Below are 23,950 nucleotides of genomic sequence, written 5' to 3'. Positions count from 1 at the left end.
ACACTCTCTGTGTGTTTCGGACCGTTTCTGTGTCACCACTTTTGTGTATTACGGAAGTGAAAGGGACATTCCCTGGTGGCCTGCGCGATGTGCGGTGAACAAACCCCCTGTGTTTGGTTTCGGAAAGAATTGTATATAATAAATCGACGATGTGGTGACTTTCTTTGTCTTAGTAATATGACAGCTAATAGCTAGTCGTGCTAGCTTACTGTGGAAGGTTTATAAATCGACACAATACAACGTCTGTGCCTTTTGGTTATTGAAAGTCCACTAGGCCTGCTGATTTGGTTAGATATGTATCTCGTGGTTCCCGCTCTTATCAAAACATACATAAATATTCAATACCACAAAATCCGTTTATAATTGATTACAAAATGCAGAAGAAAATTCAAGAAAACTTTTTCACAATTCATAGAGACGCATGTCGCTATGTCTGACTTAGGTCTTGCAAAACAAAGACGTCTTTTTCCAATATTGAGGCCTAAATATAAAACATACAAACAAAATATACACTTTCTAGGCTTGATTTTCGTGTAGACAACTATCATACCTATATTTTAACAAAAAATGAAAAAAATAAAAAATGGGTTTTTTGAGAAAATCAATTTCAAAAATGGTACTTTTTGGTTTTTGTATAATATTAACGTAAACGTACCGCAAAGAATATTTTATACAGCCGAGCCATTTTATAATAAATATAAAGAGCGTGGTTTGGGCTCTCCGTGGACATAAAAAATATTGGTGTAACCCAAGCAGATCGCCAGTAATTAATTGTCAAAGTTCGTCAACAATTGACCGAGGAGGCGTTTTTGACATTTTTACAGAAAAAAAAGCAAAACGCCTACAATTATTTCATGGTATTGAAGCCTTTTAAATGTGTCCACAGAGTGCTTCAAAAAAGGTAATATAATGTGGACTGAAAATCCATGGCGGGAGATCAAGCGAAACATCCGACCCACGACGGGTGTGAAAAACACTGCTTTTCGCCGCGGCCTCTTTAAACATTCATAAGTCGAGAACAAAAAATCCGACGAACTTGCGGTTTGTGGCGACTTCGGTTTTAGAAACGGCGCCATAACATATAATTTTTTCATCGAAATTAAAAATTCGACCCTTTTTGCCTGCACGATTTGAGATGAAACCACCCATATATATATATATATATATATATATATATATATATATATATATATATATATATATATATATATATATATATATATATATATATATATATATATATATATATATATATAAAAGGGAGACAAACCGAGATTGTGTGACGGTTACGCTTATACCTTCAATGCATTCTATTGGCGTGGCGATGGCAGAACAATGGTTTCGCCCATTCTGGAAGGGACGATATTTCAAGATGGCGGTGGTGTGTGATTGGTGTGCTAGAATGGGGAGGTGTGCCGTCCGGCGGCCGTGAGTGTGTCGCGATGTGCAAGCACGCCGGTGAGGGCGCTGTGGGGCAAAGCGCGGCTAGGGTGCCTCCACACCCATCTGCCGTGGCCGCTTCCGCTGACAGGGCGGAGACACAAATGGAGGCAACGGAGCGCCACAATATGGCGCCTGAGGTGAGCATTAGCTCCACATTGGGTGTGGGACGTCTAGAGTGTGTGTGACAAAGTCGTGGTGCAAAAACGTTGTGTTTAGCGAAAGTTCTGGAAAGATAGACGCAATATGACGCCGGTGAGAGCATCGCAAAGTTCGCCACAAAATGGCGGGTGTCTCCACCCTGTCAGCGGAGCGGCCGGCAAATGGAGGACCCCAGATCGCGGCCATCTGACAGGTAACGGAGGCCTGGCGGTCGCAGCACAAATGCTTCATTCGGCGTCAAATTGTTCGTATTCTTCGTTTGTTTTTCTCTGCTCGGTTAGGAGAAAGAATACGTTCCATCCTATCTCACACCCCTAAGAAAAAGCGTGAGTTGAGCGAGTTGCAGCAGCTAACATTCAAAGCGCAAATGCCGTTTGGGAGCGGTCAGTAATACTATGGTGCCTGGATCGCGTCTTCGACTGGTGTGTTTAGCGTCCTATCCCGCCCATACATCAAAAGTGGTCCCGATGTGGCAACAAATGACGCGAGTGTCATGCTGTTGCCTGTCGCGATCCTGGCGGTTGGCCGTAGAAATGTTGGCAAAAAGCACGAGCGAACGCGAGTGTCGCTGTCGTCACGGCGTCCCGTTAGGCGTCCCAACTTCCGGTTGCACTAGCTTCCGTGAACTGTCACAGTGGAAAGCAACCTGCAGCAGAAGAGGCATCTGCTACACACATCATAACTGTTGAGACGCCACCAGGGTCGCGACCGGCGACAGCATGACACTTCTATGACGTCATCAGGCGGAAATCGAGGGACCACTTTTTTGGCCGCGGTAAACACACCAGTCAAAGACGTGATCCAGGCACCATAGTAATACATTCTTTCCGAAATTCAGTCTGGCCACTTTGAGTACTATCATCATCTGTGGAACGGCATCTGTGCCACACCAATGGCGGCCTTTTAGTGACTGATAAAGGAAGACGTTGAAGATATTACTAAGCGGATGATGCGAGGCCCGTACATTCGGGGGGTCAGTACGACGCGACGTAGCAATGGAACACAAGAGCTACGTAAGCGTTTATTTCTAATAACTCAGATTCAGTCGATCTGTGGCCGGCTTTAAAGCAATTTTGTGTTTAGAATTTTCTCGAGGCATCTGAGTCGGTTGGAGCTTTTTTCTAAGGAAGTGTCTATTCTGCCGGCAGCCGGCACAATAACCGGGGAGAAAAAGTGCCGGCAGTAGTCGCCTATTGGGTCTCGTATAAAACGGATTGTAAACACGCCTATTCTAAGCTGTGGATTAGCTGGCTCGAAGAAGAAGAAGTGCTCGCCATTGAACGCCCGAATTTTCGCCTTCCGATTTTAAGTCACTTACTGGGGCCCTTGTGGCCCTGGGACCTGCTGCAAAGAAGGCAGCGATTTAGCAAGACGCAAGATGAGCTCCAAGGAGAGCAGCATGACGGTCCTCGTTGATCGGGTAAATGAACAGGCAGTGGAATGCTCCAAGCAGTCCAAGGAATATCGTATCATTCTTCCACGTCTACCGACAGGTATGCTAGTTACAAACTCCCTCTTTCTGCATGCGGACATGTCCGGAAGGCCCTACAAGGCGACAGACTTCAAGGAAGTTCTGTTTTCGATGATTGAACGAACCGATCTAATAGCATTGGGCCCATATCAAATGAGCCATGTCTGGATGGCTGTCTTCGCCAACGGAGCCGCAAAATGCAAAATCAAGGCATGCGAAGAGCTTGAGATCAAGCAAAAAAGGTGCCTCGTGATTGATCCAACCAAGGACGAAATCAAGATGAAGCTTCTGTGGCTACCACCTCAGCTTCCAGACAGTGAAATCAAGAAGGTGTTGGAACCGTTTGGAACGGTCAAAGATATAACAAGAGAGAAGTGGAGATTTTCAGATCTCGAAGAAACAGACACCCTGACCCGAATAGTGACCCTCGCCCTCAAAGACCATCTCACGGTTGACAAGGTCCCACACACGCTGAACATCTACGGAGTGAAAACCCTGGTGGTCATTCCCGGACGACCTCCGCTCTGCCTGCGCTGCAAAGCGATTGGCCATATCCGCAGGCAGTGCTCGACCCCCCGCTGCACGCAGTGCTGGCGATTTGGCCATTCGACCGAGGAATGCATTGTTACCTATGCATCTAAGCTACAAGGTAACGCCTCTCCAGTGGCTGATGTGAGCGAGCACATCATGGACGTCGATGAGATGTTCACGAAAGACTTGGAACCAATGGGCGAGTCTCAGGAATCCCACGAAAATACCTCCAGTTCAGGTGAAGGGCCCTCGGGTCAACATGATGAAGCACCCAAGCCTAGTCGGGAAGAGGTCTTAACGCAAGAAACGCTAACTAGAACCAAGGACGACAGCTCAACCAACAAAGCCAAGGAGGCAAGAAAGTTGTCCATCCAATCAACTTCGCCTACTTCGAATGAGGGAAAAGACGAGAGGACGACAAAGAAGGCGAAGGTGGACACAAGTGAAGCCCTTCTGAATGAGGAACCTTGCTGCTCTAAAGATGCCCTCGTCGTTAGCGAAGATGAACGAGGGCGCGTGGACTTGCAAGAACAGCGGGGAAAGTCGAAGTTTAAGGAACGGAAAAAGACAACCTAACCCGATCAGAAGCCAACGTGTAAATGACCACAGTCAACCTTGGCACCACCCAGACGAGTACTTTCACCATATGCTCACTTAACGTTAGAGGTATAAATTCGCGCAAAAAACAATATCAGCTGTTTCGGTTTTTAGAACCGCACAACATCGACATAGTAGCACTCCAAGAGACAAAAGTTTCTGAAGGAAATGTTCTGTTCTCGGCAAACACCCTATGGGCAAGCTCATTCGACATCTACCACTGCCCAGCAATTGATTATTCTGCTGGATGTGCGCTCTTGTTTCGAAAAGGTTTTGACTATCGAATGTGCAGTTTAATCGAAGGTGCGGATGCAGGAAGGCTCCTAGTTGCTAATGCCCTTATACAAGGAAACCCCTGCCGCATAGTCGTTGTTTACGCGTACAATGACCAAGCGCAAAGAGAAAACTTATTTAATCAAGTAAGGATACATGCTGATACCAGATTCGATGTTATTATGCTCGGAGATTTTAACTGTGTTTTGCATGTCAAGGACAGAATTCCGAACAAGAAAATTATGGACCCAAGTGTAGACGTTCTCCGAGCTCTGGTTAGGGATTGCGACCTTATAGATGTTTGCACAACACAGAACGTTCTTCAATACACACACTTTCAGGGTTCATCACATGCGCGTTTGGACCGAATCTACCTACCTGGTTCGGCTAGTAGAGCACTTAGTAACTACAATGTGATCCCTACATATTTTTCAGATCATTGGATCATTGCCTGGTCATTGTCAGTGTAGGTTCGGATCGAAAAAGAAGAAAGGAAAGACCACAGTCATGGGAATGTTGGAAAATGAATGAAACATTGTTAGGAGATAATGAATTTCAAAATTCAGTAGAAGGTCTCATACATGACCTTGAACAAGTCAAAACCGGGTGGTGCCAAAGTTGGGATCTGTTTAAAATGAGGATACGGGAACAAGCGATTGAGAGGTCATCGATAATTAGGTATTATGAAAAAAAAGAAGAGAAGCGCTTAAATGGAGACCTCTTATACCTATACAATCTTGAATGCCAGCAGCCAGGGATGTATAAAAATGAAATCAAAAACATTAAGAAACAAATCGAAGATTACGACAAGAAGCGCTATGAAGGAGCTGCTGTGAGGACTCGCACCCTACAACTAATTGAAGGTGAACAGCCCACGAAGAGAAACATTCATGCTGAACGAGAGTACGTCCGAAAAAAGTCAGTGTCAGTGATAAAACTAAATGGTCAAGAATTGACAAACGAAAACGATATTCAGAATGCATTCGTCTCTCATTACGCCGAACTTTTTGCAACAAGTAATAAGTCTCCCCATCCACGTCTGCGTGAAATAATAGCAAAATTGCCCAGCTTAGAAAATGAAACGAAGGAAAAACTAAATTCTCCCCTTGATATACAGGAGATTACGCAAAACATCACCGAAATGAAAAGTAATAAAGCTCCCGGTCCTGATGGATTGCCTGCAAGCTTTTATAAAAAATGGAAGGAAAGACTAACACCAATTCTTTGCAACGTTTTCAAAGAATCTTACGCCGAGGATACCTTGCCACTGTCGTTTCGGAAGGCACATACCATACTTATTCCGAAATTCAAGGACCCAATCAAGCTGCAAAGAGTTGAAGGCTACCGACCTATCAGTCTCCTGAACTGTGACTACAAGATTTTGGCTCGAGTGCTGGCTGGAAGACTTCAAACAGTAATAAGTCGAGTCGTCGGTGATCATCAGACATGTTCCATCAAGGGAAGAAACATACAAACTAATCTCCACACCGTACGATCAATGTTGGAGATATGCCAACGTACACAAGACTCTGCAGCTATATTGCAACTTGACCTCGCAAAAGCGTTCGACAGAGTGGACCACTATTTTCTTTTTGCGCTCTTAAAGCACCTAAATATTGGCGAAATTATTGAAAAAGGCGTAAAGCTTTGTTACAAGGACATATCGACAAGATTACTTCTAAACGGATCTCTGACAAAATCTATACTAGTTCGAAGGTCGGTACGCCAAGGTTGTCCACTCTCGCCGCTACTCTTCAATATCTACCTAGAGCCTCTCTGCAGAAACATCATCAATGACAAAGACATACAAGGGTTTCGCCTTCATGCGTGCGAAGTCAAACTCCTGGCTTACGCGGACGACTTGGTCCTGATTTGCTCCAACAAACCAAGCATCGTAACAGCGATGTCACATGTTGACGACTACTGCTCAGTGTCTGGTGCTTTGGTGAATAAGGATAAAAGTAGTGGTTCGTGGTGCGGGGAGTGGGGTACAACACCTGCCAAGTTCGTCGACATCGAGTGGACAACGAGCAAGCCGCAGCTTTTAGGTGTGCCACTGAATGTCATGGACAATCCGAAACCCATGTGGGATTCTTTAGAAACCAAAGTCAAGTCCGCCGTTCGTATATGGAAGCTAAGATACCTTTCCACGTTTGGCAAAGTAGCCGTTTGCAATATATTTCTTTTGTCAAAATTAACATACATTCTTCAGGTCATGCACTGTTCTAGACTTACAGTTAACAGGTTTAACAGGATTTTTGCAATGTTTATTTGGAATTCAACATACGAGCCCATGCGGAGATCAAACCTCTTCCGACGAACGGAGGACGGCGGCCTAGGTCTTGGGCATATCTTTGTTAGGCAGCTAATGGCGAGATGGAAATTTTATCGAACACCACAGCACCCGTTTCTAGAAACGTGTAAAACATATTTCTTATCAAAGTACACAGGAACAGCAGTAAATACAGAGTCATCGAGCAAAACGATCACTTTACGCGACTTCTACAAAGAGGTAGCAGACACCATTGACTTCCTGAGAGCACGGTTTACCGGTGACTTCTTAGAGACATGTGTTCCAAGAAGAAGTTACTTAAATGTCTACTAACTTCTTTGTTTCCAGACCCACTGTACCGATTGGGTGTATTTGCTGCTCCCCCTAACTGCGAAACTGATGTTTTAAAAAGAGTCAAACGCTTGCCCATTCCACCGAAGTGCAAGTCGTTCTTTTTTCGCTTTCACTCGCGGACAATACCTGTCCTGTAAAGGAGTGGCGAGAGTCACGGGGTTTTGACGTATTTTGGAGCACAAACTGCAGGCTCTGCAAAACAACTGAGACATTCACCCATGCATTTGTGCTCTGTGTTGATGCAGTCTTCTTCTGGGACGTTTTCAAGAGGACAGTGAAAAAAGACTTTGAAGTCGAAGAAAGTAATTTCCGTTACCTACATTTTGGAGACCAGTTAGATACGGTTCTCGACACATTAGTTGTGATAGGTTTATATAGCCTGTGGAAGACACGGAAAGTTGATACGGACGGAGGGGTTGCCAAACCGTCTTGGGTGAACTTTAAGAATATTGCCACATTCGTTTGTCAGAGCATGCTAGCGTGCTGCGAAGATAATGAAGAATGGAAACAAGCCATAGAAGGCATCAGTCGTTCGCCTGACGTCATATGAGTCCGTGTCACTAGACCAGGATTTTAACACTTTAGGGCCCTCTTTGCCAACTCCCTGTAGTGGAAAACTGAAGTGTGCTGTACATCCTTTGTTTCCAACTATTTCCGAGCTTTCTAATATTACTAGTAACACTCTCTTTGTGTAGGTTGACAACCGTTCAATTCTTTTGTGTCTTTGACGCTTTGTACATAATGTAAATTGTATATAGTGTTCTCGTGTATATACCCATGTAAATAAACAATTTTGAAAAAAAAAAAAAAAAAAAAAAAAAAGCTGTGGATTGGCTTAGTGGGTAAGATGTGCGCCTCATACACTGCAGGATCTTAGTTCAATCCCCCGAGACAATTTTTTTTTTGTTTTTTTTTTTTAATTTTTTTTTTGAGGTATTAGGCGATATTTACGACATCTGTCTTTTAGAATTAACACTGAAAAAATAACACAAAAAAAAACACGAATGTTGTTGACGAAACACTTCCTTTTTGGGGGTGAATGGAGGACAGCGGGGTTTGGGCCGGCCGGCACGCCGCCGCGATGCGGTGGTACTGGTGGGCCAAATAGGTCAATATATTTCTAATGAGCAGCCGCAGACTGTCGCCGCTAAAGGAGGGGGAGGGGGGGGGGAGCTATGTTAACGAGCTCCCCACTGATACACGCGCCGGAGGTGACTGCCGGTAGAATTTCGGAAAAATTATTCTGCCGGCTGCCGGCAGAATAGACACTGCCTTTTTCTAAATGCAGGTTCTTGGTCACCATCAAACTGAAAGTGATCGAGAAAAAACTCACACTGAAGTATTCCTCGCGTGAGTAATACACTGAAGATCAGAGAGAAGACGTGCATGAAAACAAGGTCGCAATTTTTCCTCGGATTTTCAATTGCCTTTTCATCTCAAAAGCAAGTTCTTTCCGGTTCTCCAACTTGTTCCATCGACAAGCTACAGCTTTTCGGAGACGGGCATGTATGATGAAGAAAATGATGCCTGATGCTGAAGTCACACCTTCGAAATCCACCGAAGACCACTCCTACTCGTCCCAGGCAAATCAGGAGCAAAGGGTGAACCCCTCAAGAGCGACAAATAATTTGTCTTGGTCAATTGCCCTCACGCAAGCTGACCCAGCGCAGAGCCAACTTGAATCTACCCCCATGGATATGGATCTCCAAATCACTGACGACCAAGAGGGATTCATCTTGATCACGAACAAGAAGCGCCGCCACTCCAGTGACAGTGTCATCTCAAAATCCACCACACAGACTCCAGAGCACCCTGTGATCTTCTCTCCAACCAATCCTGAACAATCCTTGATGAAATTGAACATGAACAAAGTCTCCGACGCTTTCGAACTCCACTGCCCGGAGTGCATCCTAATGGTACGCCCAAACGAAAGGCTTAATCTCATCGCAGTAGACACACGAAACTCGCTCGCAACCAAAGCACTGCTGCAATTTAGTAAGCTTTGTGGAATGGACGTTAGGGCGCACGAACCAGGACCTCGATCTGCTGCAGTAGGCGTCATACGGGGCGTAGAAAAGGACGTCGCTGATTCAGACTTGCAGAAGTCTTCAGATACACCCATCTTTCATATTAGGCGACTGGGAGACTCTACATCTGTCAAAATAACGTTTGACTCACCCATTCTGCCAAGATATGTGCTCTTATCTCGAGTCCGATATCAGGTGTGGCAATTCGAGGAGCGTCCTTTGCAACGCAAAACTTGCGGCCGCTATGGTCACAAAAGCGTAACTTGCAAAAAAAAAAAAAAAAAAAAAAGAAACGGCGTTCTTTTTTTTTTTTGGTTTAGTGAGGTAATTTTTATTTTATTTCATAGGGGAAACAAAAACGAATAAAATAAAAAGTGAAAGCCGTTTACAACTCCCTGTAACGCCGAATTGGAGCGCAGCTCTTGAGGAGGAGGAGGGAAGGGTACTGAGGGGAGAATAGACCCCTCCTCCTCCTCCCCTCATTCTTTAATATACTCCGGGGGGTCACCTGACCTCGGGGGGAGGGGGTCACGTGACCTCGGGGGGGGGGGGAGGGGGGGTGTGGCGTGACTTCGGAGGGGGAAGGGGGGTCACGTGACCTCGGGGAGGGGGGCCACATGACCTCGGGGGTCACGTGACCTTGAGGTGACCATGGGAGGGGTCACGTGACCTCGGAGGTCACGTGACTTCGGGGTGACCTGGGGGTGACCTTGGGAGGGGTCACGTGACTTCCCGGGTCACGTGACCCCCAGGTGCATGCTCTCAGGTTGCATGCAACCTGAGTTGCATGCAACGCGCGGTTACGCCGACGCCGCTTAAGCTGGAAACGGGCGCCTAAGAGCTGCGCTCTAAAAAAAAAAAAACCGGTTCCAGATTGGGGGGGGGGGGGGGGCACAGCAGAGAAACTATCATGCTGATCATCCGAAAAGCATCAATAGACCGATCTCACCAGCTAGTTTAGGTACGCCACCGCTGCCGCCATGCATCGTGGGAGCTGTAGTCTTTTGCGAGCGCGACAACCCTGCTGGAGGTCTGCGCGAGCAGAGCACGAGGCGGCATGAGCTGTCTCGTGAACTGGCGTCTGCCTCCTACGAACTACAGTTATGGCGGCGTCACGCATGCGTGGAACGCTTGGTGAGATCGGTGTATTGTGGAAGACAACATGACACACTTACACCCACTTGTTCGGTGCGAATTGAACAGCAGAGAAAAACTGAGCTTCACAAAAAGCACTTTGGGACTGTCGCAGCTCCTGCAAGTGACACCATTACGCAAAGGCAACAAGAGCAGCCTACGACGGAAACGCGCTCTGAAAACGTGCAAAAAAATCAAGAGGATACAGAAACACAGCGTTAGTCAAATTCTGCGCCTAAGAAATCTTTTAGAGATATTTCAACTGGCAACTTTCCATCTAAAGCCCCTCCAAAAAACTATGTGCAGGGCAGTACACCCGCAAAATCGATGGAAGTTCACCATGCGCAGTCAAGGGAAAAGCCTGCAACTCAAAGAATCACACCCCCTGATGGTGATAATCTTGCCTCTGTCTCTATCCCCAAGCATCTGTCCGGCAGAAGAAAACTATCGGAAAACAGAGACTCCCTACTTAAAGGGGCCCTGCAATGACTTTTTTACTAATTTTTAATTTACACCGAACCTGAGCGCACTGAACGTAGTAACTTAGTGAAATTTTTCTTTCCGCGAAATTCGCTTTATTTTAAAAGTTATAGGCAATTTAGAATTACAAAAACAAGCAAAAAATCACCTCCTTCATGACGTCGTAGGTCCTGGCTTGAGTGGCCGCGAACTAGAGGAGGAATAGTGAGCTCATCGAGCGCTCACGGCCGCCGCACTCCGTGTCGACGGCGCCAGAGGGCGCCACTAAAGCATGTTCTGGATAGGCTGTATGCAGCGGGCAGCCAAAGCGGCTTTCATTGCGTTTGCTGCGCGATTAAACACTAATTCGGCATGACACTTTATTGGCCACAAACGACAGCAAACACGGGGTAAAGATCAGTTCAGAATGGGAGCCCACTTCGCGCTGCCATACCGCGAAACGGCCAAACCGCAAGACAAAGCCTCTCGCGGAAGACCTTCGGAACGCTCGGAGCCGGTCGGATCCTCCTGTCCATACGACTTCAGCGCCACCGCGTACATCCGGGATTTTTCCGTGTCGACGCCTTATCCCACTACTCTTTTCTAGTATGCGCCGCCTCTTCCGCCGCTTGGCGGCGGGTATGTTGACGGGTCATTTCTTGTTTCCGTACTTTATAAACTGCATTTCTTTCTTTTTTTCATCTATAATAGTGAACAAAAACTACTTTTATAAATAATTGAAACGGTTCGCACCACTTATATTTTGTATTTCGACCAAAAAGAAGTTCTTAGTGGCTCTGACCAGTAGTAAGCCCAGGACCAAAGACGTCACATTTTGCGCGCTTTCGGTACCGTGGGTCGCCCTCGTCGGTGGAGGAGGTTTTCGTGTCGTCCGGTTAAAATATGGCGCACTGATATTTAGCTACTCTTTCCGTGCCCGCTGGCTTGCCCGAACCCCAAGAGACGTGGAAACCGCATAAAGGGTAGACGCTTAAATATGATTGCAGGGCCCCTTTAACACAGCCTTAACTATGGTTCTTGATTTTGTCAGAGGCTTTCTTAGACGAATCCACTACACCTGGGCTGCGATAGTACTCAGTCTGATAGATTTGATTTCGCCAAATCTTCTAGATTGGCTCAATTAAGTGAACCATTTCATGATACCCTCGGTCAAACTACTGTCTTCCAGTAGAATTCAAATGGTATTCGCTCAAAAATGTCGGACTTCAAACAACTTGTGCATAAACACTCTTTCCCCCTGCTAGCGATATCAGAAGCTCGAATAGATGTTATTTCAAAACTTCGACTGTCAGGAGATTCGTCTATTACATCAAAAAGGACAAACGGGGTAAGTCGGGCGTCAATAGGTATCCAGGTTGACCTTGTCTCCACCGAGCATGAGGTCTCCCCACATGAAACAAGCGAATATGCGTGCGTGATTGTAAGAAACAAATCAAAAACACTCATTTCCACATATATTTAGCCTCAAGTACTATTCGATGGTGGCCGTCTGGAAGCCCTATTAAAGGCGACTCCCTCCCCTCATATATTGTGCGGCGATTTTGACGCTCACCATGAACTTTGGGGGTGCAGGTATAGCGACAAGCGAGGTTCTGCACTAATCGGTAGCAGTGAAAGATTTAATCTATGCCTCTTAAACGACGGCAGTGCAACTTTTCGCAGGGGAGAGATCAGCAGCGCACTAGACCTAACTTTCGTATCAGCGGAGCACTACCATAATGTTCGCTGGACTACTGACCTTGAAAGTAGAGGAAGTGACCATATGCCGCTTGTAATATTATATAATGAATTTATTCAGCGCAAAAAGACTCATACTTTGGCTGCCAAAAACTGGGAAACTTTTACTGAACTTGTAAACGAGTCTATTACCGCCACCACGTTGGATGAAGAACTCGGACCTACATTAAAAGAATGCTTAAAAAAATCTACATTCTAAACAACAATGCCCTTTGACAGAAATGATATAGATTCAGAGTACGAGAAACTACGAGCGATCAGGCGAAGAGCAGAAAGAAAAGCAAAAAGAACAAAGACTCTTGAAGATCGTCGAGCTGAAAGGAGAGCACAAAAGAAGGTCAGACGCCATTTAGGTTTCCTTGCGCGGAAATCATGGCGAGAACTATGTGCATCGCCCAAAACAGCCTTGTCAAAATGTGGCGAATAGATCGTGGAATTAGACGTCAGACACTCCACCAACGCTACCCTTTCAGAGCTCTAGGAGAACACTGCATTGAGCTCGAGATCGCTGAGTCCCATTGCAAACTAATACCAGACAGCGCAGCTATAGACAATAATAAACCACACAAAACTCCCGTGCAAGTTGACTCCAGACTCGATCAGCCATTCACACTGAGTGAACTTGACAGCGCGCTACAAAATACCAAGAAAAAATCTTCGCCTGGTCCTGATGGAGTGACGTATGCTGCCCTTCCTCGACTGAAGAACGCCCCACGGCGTAGATCGCTTGAAGTATTCAGCACATCCTTTACAAATAGCTGTCCCCACTGAATGAAAAAGAGCCAAGATTATGCCTATATTGAAATCGGGGCATTCTCAATTACATTTGAGATCATACAAACCAATCGCTCTCACAAGTTGTATTCGCGACTCCAGTGACCTATAGGGGGCGCCACCACCAAACAAACATGGCGGCTGGGTCCAGGTCGCGTCGGCTCGGCCGGGCCACTTGAACGGGTGGCGCATACAATTTAACAGATTTTCTTTTGTTTAATACCCAATTTAGGTATCTGAACTGTGACGGTTAAGTGTAGCCGGTGCACATAAACCTGCAGAACATAGTTTTGTTTTCCCGGTGTTTTTTTTTTTTTTTTTTTTTTTTATGTCAAACCTTTGTTTCGGAGATTTCGTTCAAAACCGAAACTATGGGCTTCGGAGGGACGGTAACAGACTCTAATCAGTTTTGATCAGCTAAGGAAAGTGGCGATGACTACAGAATTGTTCCACCGAGAGTAATTCTCAGCTAACTCGCATGCCTCGACCATGCGACTTGTCTCCCGCGAAAACGAGCTTTTGTGCGTATCCGCGTTTAAGAAACAGCTCCAGTCGTCTGCTCGGTCAACAACACAGGCTGCAGGATTATTACGAAAATTAAGCAAGCACTTCTTGAGCCGAGGAGCATGTTAACCCGCTGTCGCCCCACTAAGCAGCTGATACTCGTATTTCAATTCAGGTTTTAGTAGCAATCGAGAAGTCATTTTGACGAATATGCGGGTTATGTACTATATTAAGTACTATGTCCCACTAAAGCAATATTAATATATTCTTCGGGTTGAAATATGAGCTTAGTTGACTAGCTATTAGGTGAACTGCTGAATAAAAGTATATTTGACAGACAGAGAGATACTACTTAAACTCAGCCGAATGGTCCTAGCCGGTAGCACGGAGACGAATGATGACAAACTGAAGAAAGTCTTCATCGGAGATTCACGCAGAACCTCTCTGCATTGGACTTGACTTTGAATCTTGAACAGAGAAAATGAGTATTTTTTGTGGCCGGTCAACCTGAGCAATGTAGACGTATATTGCTGCTGGCTTCGACGGGGGTATAATATAAATATTGGAGGCGCGATAGATCATAATGCCATGACAGCTTATAACTTTGTGAGATAATTTCACCCCCACCTTTTGAAATCAGATAATTTCCCTCATTAATCATATGTGGCGAGCAGGGTTTCCTGAACCAAGTAATTGCGAAGTCAGCCCAACTTCTTCGGTGTGGTCCAGAGGCTTTTTTGGCGAAAAGCAGCCAAGATGAATGGCCAACGCACAAACCGGCGTGAGTGGCTCAAACCTTGAAGCTAATCGAACACAACCAAACTCAAGAAAAGCAGCTATCGAACCTTCCAATTGACTTGACTGCAACATTGGTGTTCCCTCCAGTGAAACACCTCGTCCGTCGTCCTCAGTCCACTGTTATACATCCTTATAAAGAAACCACTTATCAGTTACCAAGTAGTCGTCACTTTAAACGCGATTCGAAACAGATAAGAAATCAAAACGTGTTTCCGTGATTCCTCCCCATCCAAGAAATCGAAAACACGCTACCGTGAGTTGTGGAGTAAACGGACTTTCAGACACGTGATGCGAAAGAAACAATCTGTTGAGGCTTCACCACACTAATGAACACTCAGCAAACTTAAGAAATTTTCGTACCTTCCTCAAATTACATTGTTCGCCACCGCGCCGACAACACGTGTTCGCGAAAGCCACCAGAGACGCGGAGGGGCGCGGAGCGACCTGGTCCGGCTGGTTCCCGGTTTTCCCGCTTGGTGGCGTCCGTTTTGCTGGAGTCGCGAATAGGAAAAGTTATGGAACAAATGATACTTACAAGGCTCAATTGGTACCTAGAAACTAAGAACGTACACCCTGAAGTGATGTCTGGTTTTAGACCTGGGCGGTCAGCAGCAGATAATGTAATAGACCTAGTTACTTGTGTATAACATGGCATATCACAAATGCAAACCACAATAGCAATCTTTCTCGACATTAGCAAAGCGTTCGATTGCATTCAACACTCTGCCATATAAACGGCTTTATCTGAACACAGAATCGGCGGCCAATATACGCATGGATCCAAGATTACCTGTCTGAAAGAACTATATTCATGGATACAATGGAAGGTTGCACCTCCTATCATACTGTTAGTATGGGTGTCCCACAGGGTGGCGTCCTTAGTCCAACACTATTCAATTTAAGTCCGATATCACTCGTGCAACATCTACCCCAAGGTAGATGTTGCTTATTACTATCTATGCAGATGATGTTTGCATATGGACGACTAACTGAAATCGATTTATCTCTCAAAGGAAGCTTCAACAGGCCCTTCGAATAATCAGTAATTTCCTCCATTCACGCGGACTCAGCCTCTCACCTGAAAAAAAAAAAAAAACAGTAGCAATGGCTTTCACACGCATGTCAATAAAAAAAAATTTCCTTTAGTACTTTCAGGAAAATTGATCTCTTATGCTTCCCAACACACATTTTTGGGATTCACTCTTGACAGAAACCTGACATGGACACCCCACATCAAGCAATTGAGGAAAAAGATAGACTCCGCGTGTCATATTCTTCGCTGTTTGATCAGTAGATCCTGGGATAAATCATCATATTCCATGCTCAGATTACCAAATTCTCTCGTGAATGGCTTGCTGCGATATTCATTACCCGTACTTCACACATGCGCGAGCAACATGAAGAATCTCCAGGCTGGACATAATAAATCTTTACGGTTATGTCTCGGATTGCCACCAGACTCACCCACGATACCAACACTTACCGAAGCCTGACAATTTCCGCTTGAAATAATGCGTATTCAGAAAATTCCACGCGTGTATCTCAAATATAAAACTCAGTATCGTCACCATCACCTTACAAATGCACATTTGAGGCGCCCGAACGCGGAGATTTCATCACATATCGCACTTATCCGAAACATCTTCGCGCACAGCGTTCGCAGGCTTTTGTGCTTGTGAGGCTGGCTGAGGGGAATCGGTGGCCGAGTGGGCTAGCGCACACCAGCTCGGAGCACGTGGAGCGAAAGCTCACGCTGCAGAACTCAGCATCCCGGGTTCAACCCCCACCCCTGCCCGTTTCGATCCGGATGAGCATCGTACCGGCGTGCGGTCGTATATCACTGCTGCGTGGTGCGGCCCAGGCTAGCGGTTGTACTGTTCTAGCTAAATTGCTCATCTACAGCTCGTCGCCTGTTGTGTCAGACCAAGTTCTGTGCTGTAAAAACATACACACAACCCAATTTTTTTTTCTCGCTTGTATCTTCTGGCGCGTGCAAGCGCTCTCTCGTATTTTTTAGCTTCTGGAGGCGACATGACGCCACCAGAGGTTAAGCTGGGGGAGAACTCCGGTTTGAAGGGATACGCCCTCAGCGATGACCAACACTACAAGACGCCATTGTACAGAAAGTACAGCCGCTGTGGTCACCTTTGGGGGCGCTGCCACCGGCCTTTACTTCGGGGTCCACTCAGGACTTTCTCGTTTGGCTGGCTTGAGCCGCTATGTCGCCTGCTCTTGTTCCTACTTCATACCCGAAATAAACTGAGAGAATTCCCCGGATGTTGCTGAAACAGAGCTAAAGACGACCACCATTCACGACTTGCACGGTACGTCATCGCGCTATGCTAGCGGTCTTCCCTAATTGTTCTTGCCGAGACTAGCAAATAGACCTTCGCTAAATTACCCAAGCACCAAGGAGAATGCTGGCAACATGGACACAGGCACTGCACGTAATTGCATTCTCTGTTTCAAAAAAAAAAAAAAAAAAGAACCCGTCGAGGTACGCACGTGCAAAGTGTCATATGTTTTGTAATTTTCCTTTGTAACAGTTTTTGCTACAGGCGCCTGCGAGTGCAGCGTGTGTACCTATGTTCCGGACATTCTATTTGATGCTTGGGCAATTCAGCAAAAGGTCTATTCGGTGGGAACCGTGGGACGATATGTATGTAAGCTGCAGAAGGTATTCGCTCAGCATCAAAGCCGCCACAATGGGAATTGGTGCGACGTCAGTGCAGGCCTAGTGTTCTTTAAAGGCAAGTAGAAGAAACAAAAAATGACAGAAACCACCGTGTCCAGTTGTCCTGCTCATTTTTCCGTTCGCTCTACTGGCGCGGTCCAGGAGCATGCGACCTGTGCGACATCTGTCGCCGGAAGCGGGACGGCGCCATTCGGATGCCGTACAACCAGCGCTGGTTCTACGACGTGTCGCTCTCCCTCTGCCAGCCGTTCAACTTCTGCGACGACGAGATCACCGAGAGGCTCAAGGGACGAAAGGCCAAGGCAGAGATCAACTGCGGTGGTAAACCACACCCTTGAGATCGTAAGGCTCTGGGCAAAAATAAACTAACCCCCGAATTCATAGATGTGACTTCAACTGAAGCCAAACTTCGACTTGCTCAAGTCCGCCTCAACACCAAGTTCGACTTGAAAACGCCCAAGCTGGCTTTTACGTTTCATAGACGCTCCCGCGAACTTCCTTCGTCAAGTCCCGTTCAAGTCGCGAGCGCTCGCGCTGCTCCCCGCCTGGGAGCGAGATTAGGTTGCAATTTTTCTTTTAAAAAGAGTTTCACACGTCAAAAAGGAGTTGCTTCTTAAAATTTTCTTCATGGGATGTCTTTACGAAACGCAAATCATGAAAGATGCTGTTTCGCAGGTTTCGAAACTAACGTTGTACGCGTTTTCTAGACAAATGCGCTTTTCCGTCTAGCAACGTTGGCTCAATTTGAGCGATGGCTCCTGGCCTGTTTCTTTTCGTTTCGCTCGTTGGCGTCCCTCGCTTGTGGACATATTTGGCGTCATGTGAGTTTCGACGTCTCCTTCATTATGAAAACTCGGGAGAAGCTTGAACTAGGATTCACTGAAGACAAGAAACGAATGCTTATCTGGGTTCAACAAGAATGAAAAGCTATTCGAGTGAGTGGCCGACTCCGGTGCCGTGTCCACACGCGCCTCAACGAGAAAGTTTAAAATCCTCATAGGATCTTCCTACGGGACTCTAATAACGAAAAAGCGCTTGTAACTCCCGATGCGGAAGGAAAATGACTACGAATTGAAGCGGTGCTCAAAGCAGGTAAGTGTTTTTACAACATTTCCTTAATGCAAACTATGCGGCGTAGTACTCGGATATGTAAACTGGAAACTATGCGGCCTGGCCTAAGCGCTCTTTCGGCTGTTTTAAATGTTATTTTGTGTTGCTTACATGTTTCTACAAAGGCTTGTTTTAATGGGCGCCACTACATAAAGCGTTGGGCGCGGTGCCTGTGCTTTCGGTGATCGAAACCAGTAAGTAGCTACCGGGCATCATAGTTTTCGCAGCTATGTTTACCTCGTCGGGCTTTCGCGGGCAAAAACACAGGCCCGGAACATGTTGTTCATGAGGCGGTGGAACTGTCACTGATGTTTGGTGCGCAGAGGCAGGGTTGTTCACCTTTTGTAATCAAGAAAGCTCTCTTTGAAACTGTAATTTTTCTAATTTCTATTTGATCGTTTCGGCTGTAAATAGTCTCGACGCTGCCACTCTCTCATTTGTGACAGTCATGGATTGAAGTCGAACCATTTTATATGATTTTCAGAAGTCTCCTTCCTAAAGATAATGTCCAGGAGCAGGAGTAGCACCTTAGGAAATATTAGCTTTGTGGTTACATCTTGTATATTTCATATAAGTGCCTTACATAAACTTTTCTTTTTTTTAGGAAGGGGACTGCTTTTTCAGCCAGTGGATGCGGTCTGGGCTGGACATAATTTCCAGGCAAGTAAACGAGCATTGTCATGTTGTGCCCCCTGTCCACAGTGATGTGCCCCCCGTCTACAGTGAGTAAGTGTGCTGCTGCAGCCAACGGTGCACTGGTAGGAAGGGGAACCCTCTGTTGAGCAGGAGGAAGACGAAGTAACGAAGACACGAGTAAAGCGCTCAAGCTGTTGAATGCAGCTGCATGTATTTGGTGCCGTAAAAGGGCACTTTAGGGCTTGGGCGACTTCCTGTTAAATGTCTATTGAGCATTACAGGTCGGTACCCATTGTCTTCTCATAAATGAGTGACCATGATGCCTGGGAGCACCACATCATTGTTAGCAACGCTGCAAGCGAGTGGACTAACAGCAGAAAGCATCTCTTCCCGCTGATGTGACTGCAGAAATTTGCTTTTATGGCCTACTGTCGTCTGAATGTGGAAGGCCGCTCATCGCTCTTCCACCTGTGCAACCATGTCTCAGAGCTGCAGTTGCTTCACTGATTGAAAAGTTGTGGCTGCCCAAGTCTGCATGCGACAAACTGTTCCAAAGATCGGTATGGCATGTTTCAGTATGGCTAGACATTCTACCTGTTCATAAAAACGTATGCCAGACTGTTTCAAGACAACTGTGACACCCTGATCGTTTGTCGAGTTCAGCGACAACCATCAGTTCGTCACTGTACTCTTCAGTGCCGTGTTTATTTGGCTGCTCGAACATCTTTATCTACGGCAGTAAATGCTCGCACCACTGCAATTGTTAATAGGAAGTCATTTATGACCCGAGCCGTTTTTGTTACGACCATGGCCCTCCTCTCGTGTCCTCGTCACATTGTTTTTCTTCTGCACCACACATCTATGAAGCTTGTGACACACTAGTTTGCATTCACAAGCTGACGACCCGCACAACGTCTAAACTTGGAAATATATAAGCACCCTGGGAAGGCTGTTCAGTGACTATGAAAATTTGCATAAACTTGAAAACCTGATGACTGAATTAAGGTGGTTGGTTGGGTGAGTTGGTAATGATTGAACATGGTTAAATTTGTGCACAAATAGAAAGGAACCGAGGAGAGAGAAGAGACAAGCACAAACTCACAATTCGATGTATTGAAGGAAGAAAAAAGAACAGCCTCCAGTAACAGCTCGAGCCGAGGCCGGAAGAAAAAAGAACAGCCTGCACTAACAGCTCGAGCCGAGGCCGGTGTGACCTCGGCTTGAGCTGTTTCTGCAGGCTGTGCTTGTCTCTTCTCTCTCCTCTGTTCCTTTCTACGTTATTTGTGCACAATTTTAAACTGACGACTGAAATGCACTCAATGTGGACCACTGGGAGAGAATTTGTTCACCGGCACAGTTGTTTCCTAGATATAAGCACAAGCTTGCGCTCCTTCCATTTTCCTCAACTGCCAAATGTATGTGCAGCATTTGCTGTAGGCTATACGAGGTTGGTGAGAATGATTTTTTTTTTATAATTTAGCATCTCAGCTCTCTGTAAACAAAACTTGGAGTCTTTCAGGGCCTCTAGATGCGCAGTGCCACCTCCAGAAAATTATTTTGTGTTTGCCCGTCAGTGCCGCATGTTGGGATATGTATCTAAATAAGCAGCTCTGGTCTGTATGTTTGTTTGTCAAGAGCTTGAGCCATTCCCTTTTTGCAGGTTTTATGTCGGCAGTGTTTCATGATTACAAGACAAACAAGGAGGCTAATGCACAGGTTGCAGCCATTCAAATTCTTTTATTTCGGAAGTGGGACAGCAGTATTGAGGCTCATGCATTTCTGAGGGTGCAGCGAGTAATGAAACAGAAACAGAGGAAGCAATACGTTCCACCATAGTTTTAGCACAGGGTTCACATTAGTTCTAAAGACAATCAAGAAAAGAGAATGGGTATTTTCATTGGGGAAAGAAACACGCAGGGCACAGCATTCACAAGACATGCCACTTAGAAATGCAAAAATCAAAGAGAAAATAACTTGTAAAATAATGAAAAAAAAGCATGATCCCTTAATGATTTAGAAGATCACGAAAATGCAAACAAGACGAGGATGGAGGGAGGTGTACACATGAAATGGATGGTTGCTTTGCATACTCCAGCTTCATCTTTATCTTATTTCCACTGCTTCAGGTTTAGGTCATTATGCCCAAGCAAAGCATAAATCATATCATATTTATTTTCAATTTAGTCATAAACATCAGTTAGACAAAGCATTTCAGTTAGGAATTTTAAAAATGACTGATTGTGATTAATGAACTGTGGCTCACTATGTGCTCAAAAGTTTAAAAATCTGCACTCCGTGCAACATACGTATTATCCCCATTTCATTGGTGCCACGAGGAAGGGGGGTCCTATACAGTAGCACTCTGGCTTTAGTCTGCTTGTCTTTCTACCCCTTTCAGGTGGCAGTTGCACTGATCTTCTCAACATTGCCCCCTGGCTGCATTACTGGCAGAGCAGCAAGGATGGCTCATTCTCCCTAGGTTATGTGATGCTGTGCACGGAGTGATAATTTCAACTACCCGACGAGTATGGTGCCTGGAGCAAGTCTTCGACTGGTGTGTTTAGCGTCCTTTGCTGCCCGTACATGAAAAGTGGTCCGAAAGTGGCAACAAATGACGTCACGGAAGCCGAAGTGTCACGCTGTTGCATGTTGCGATCCTGGCGGTTGGCCATTGAAACGTTAAAGAGCAGCTGCGAGTACCACGAGGCGAACGCGAGTGTCGCTGTCGTCACGGCGTCCCAACTACTGGATGCTGAAGCTTCAGTGGACTGTCGAACTGTAGAGCGACCTGCAGTAGAACAGGCGTCTGCCACATCAACCACCGCTGCTGGGACACCGCCAGGATTGCGACCGGCGACATCATGACACTTGTATGATGCACCGGGCAGAAATTGAGGGATTACTTCTTTGGACACAGTAGACACACTAGTCGGAGATGCATTCCAGGCACCATACCTATCTATACAGTACCACCCTGGCTTCAGTCTGCTTGTTTTTCTTCCCCTTTCAGCTAGCAGTTGCACTGATCTTCTCAACATTATCCCCTGGCTGGTATGACTGGCAGAGCAGCAAGGATGGCTCGTTTTCCCTAGGTTACGTGATGCTGCGCACGGAGTGATGATTTAAACTACACAGCGAGGCATGGGGATCGTCTTTTTCTTTCAGCAGTGTTGCGAGTCTTTATCTGGGTGGTGTTGTACCTGAATGAGTTAATAAATGTTACGAGTCGGAGAGACAATATATGATGTTTTCAAGAATTTGGCAAATTATCATCCCAACATCTTCATTATGGAGGTTGCATGCAGATAATATGTGCATGGGTGTGAAGTTTAGTGTGAGTGAACGATCATAAAAAAGGTCAACTCATTTTGTCTTTATTGCACTGGAAGAATTGTGATGTATTTTTTCTTTCACGAGGCAATAGTATTTTGATTGTGGAGTGGACACAAAAGTGTTGTGCCCTCGAATCGAGCTTGGTGCAAACCTGTGCATAGTAATAAATCTTTTGGAGCAAAAAAAAATTAAACCGGTGGCTATTGTTTCATTAGATATTGTTTCGGGGAGAGTTGGTAAGCACTCATCAGCACAGTGCTAAACAATGCTTTCGGCACATCCATTTGTGAAATGTTGCAGAAATCTTAGGAAAAGAAGGTATGCTTTCTTTCAGCAAAGCCCTTCTTCGACAAACTTCATGTAAGATGTAATTCGAGAAGTATGTTTTGTGGTGAACAGCTAGTGCACAAATACAGTAATAAAACACGTCAAAACTTGTTGGAACAAAAAATTGGTGAAGTGTGTGGCATCTGTAAAATGTAGAATCTGTACATGGGGGGGGGGGGGGGGGGAATCAGAGTGAGTTTTCAGCAGCTATATATGACCAATCTTGTTCTAAGCAGCCATTTGACCATTCAGAGATAACTTGAGAACTTGAAATGCATGGTAGTACCAAACTAGAAGGCATTCCTGATTTTCCATATTTATTTTACTGACGCAAGGGGCAAGTTCATACTACACGTCATTTTTTAAACAAGTAATCCAGCACAAACAACACAAAAGTGAGAATAGCTACTACAATAAAGTGGAGATTTGGGCCAGTTGGTTCATTGCAAACAAAAAGCGCCGATAAATGAATGGATACAGACGAAGGGAAACAGGGCAAGGTGCCTTGTCCTGTTTCCCTTTGTCTGTGTCCCTGTATTTTTTCGGCGATTTTGTTTTTAACAACTGCTAGTATGCATACAGAAAACGTTAGGTCAAGAGCTTGCATCAGTAAACGTGCGTGCACACTGCACATGCTTGTTCAGGTTCTTTGCGTCAGAAGCTCTGGAGGCTTGTTTATTTTCGGTAAACGGGGGAACCTACCTGGGTAGTTTATGCAGACAACTGCTCTTAAGTTCTCATAAATGTCTGCATAATCGCCATCGGGACCCGGGCTTTTGATACACGCGTGCGTGAACCCGGTTACTCGAAGGAGGCGGAGAATTTCGGGAGCGCCGGGGACGTGGACGAGTCCGAGCGACAGATGCCTTACGGTGAGACGCGTCACTCTCCCGATTGCACCGCGCGCCGTCCGTTGTGAAATGTTGACAGCTAGAAGCATCCTGCCAGCAAACGTCGCAGCGTGACGAGCAACTGTAGCTTGGCTATCAGCGGCAGCCGCCTGTTGTCGCCGTTCGGATCAGGCGGTCAAGTCGCGGCCGAGCAGCTCCCGCGCCGTTGCCGTTCGTTGTCGCACATCCCGGTGGGGTGCATTCGATCACGGAGGAATGGCCGCTTCTCTCGGCGAAAAATACCCGTGACCGAGGGCAACACGGCAATTACAGGACACAAATATTGAACGCGGCGATCCCATATGCGACATCACATCAGCAAGCCGCCATGTTGAAATGACTACGAAGTCGCGTTCAAGGTAGGTCCAACCCAGTCTTGAAATTTGGGCACTTCAAGTTCGCTTC

At 45.9% G+C, this 23,950-nt stretch overlaps 1 protein-coding gene across 1 annotated transcript in view; it reads left to right on the top strand.

The window, feature by feature from the left end:
- The window catches only part of LOC121047309, a 58,231-nt gene that overhangs the window by 6,376 nt on the left and 27,905 nt on the right, over positions 1-23,950 (top strand). Inside the window, exon 2 of the mRNA XM_040502441.1 lies at positions 17,391-17,570. Coding sequence (XP_040358375.1) covers positions 17,391-17,570 — 180 coding nt within the window. The remainder of the gene's footprint in view (positions 1-17,390; positions 17,571-23,950) is intronic.

This window comes from Ixodes scapularis, unplaced genomic scaffold, assembly GCF_016920785.2.
Source record: "Ixodes scapularis isolate PalLabHiFi unplaced genomic scaffold, ASM1692078v2 PGA_scaffold13__105_contigs__length_92229423, whole genome shotgun sequence".
NCBI lineage: Eukaryota > Metazoa > Arthropoda > Arachnida > Ixodida > Ixodidae > Ixodes > Ixodes scapularis.
The sequence above is the reverse complement of the archived record's forward strand: the minus strand, read 5'-3'. Positions and strand labels throughout refer to the sequence as shown.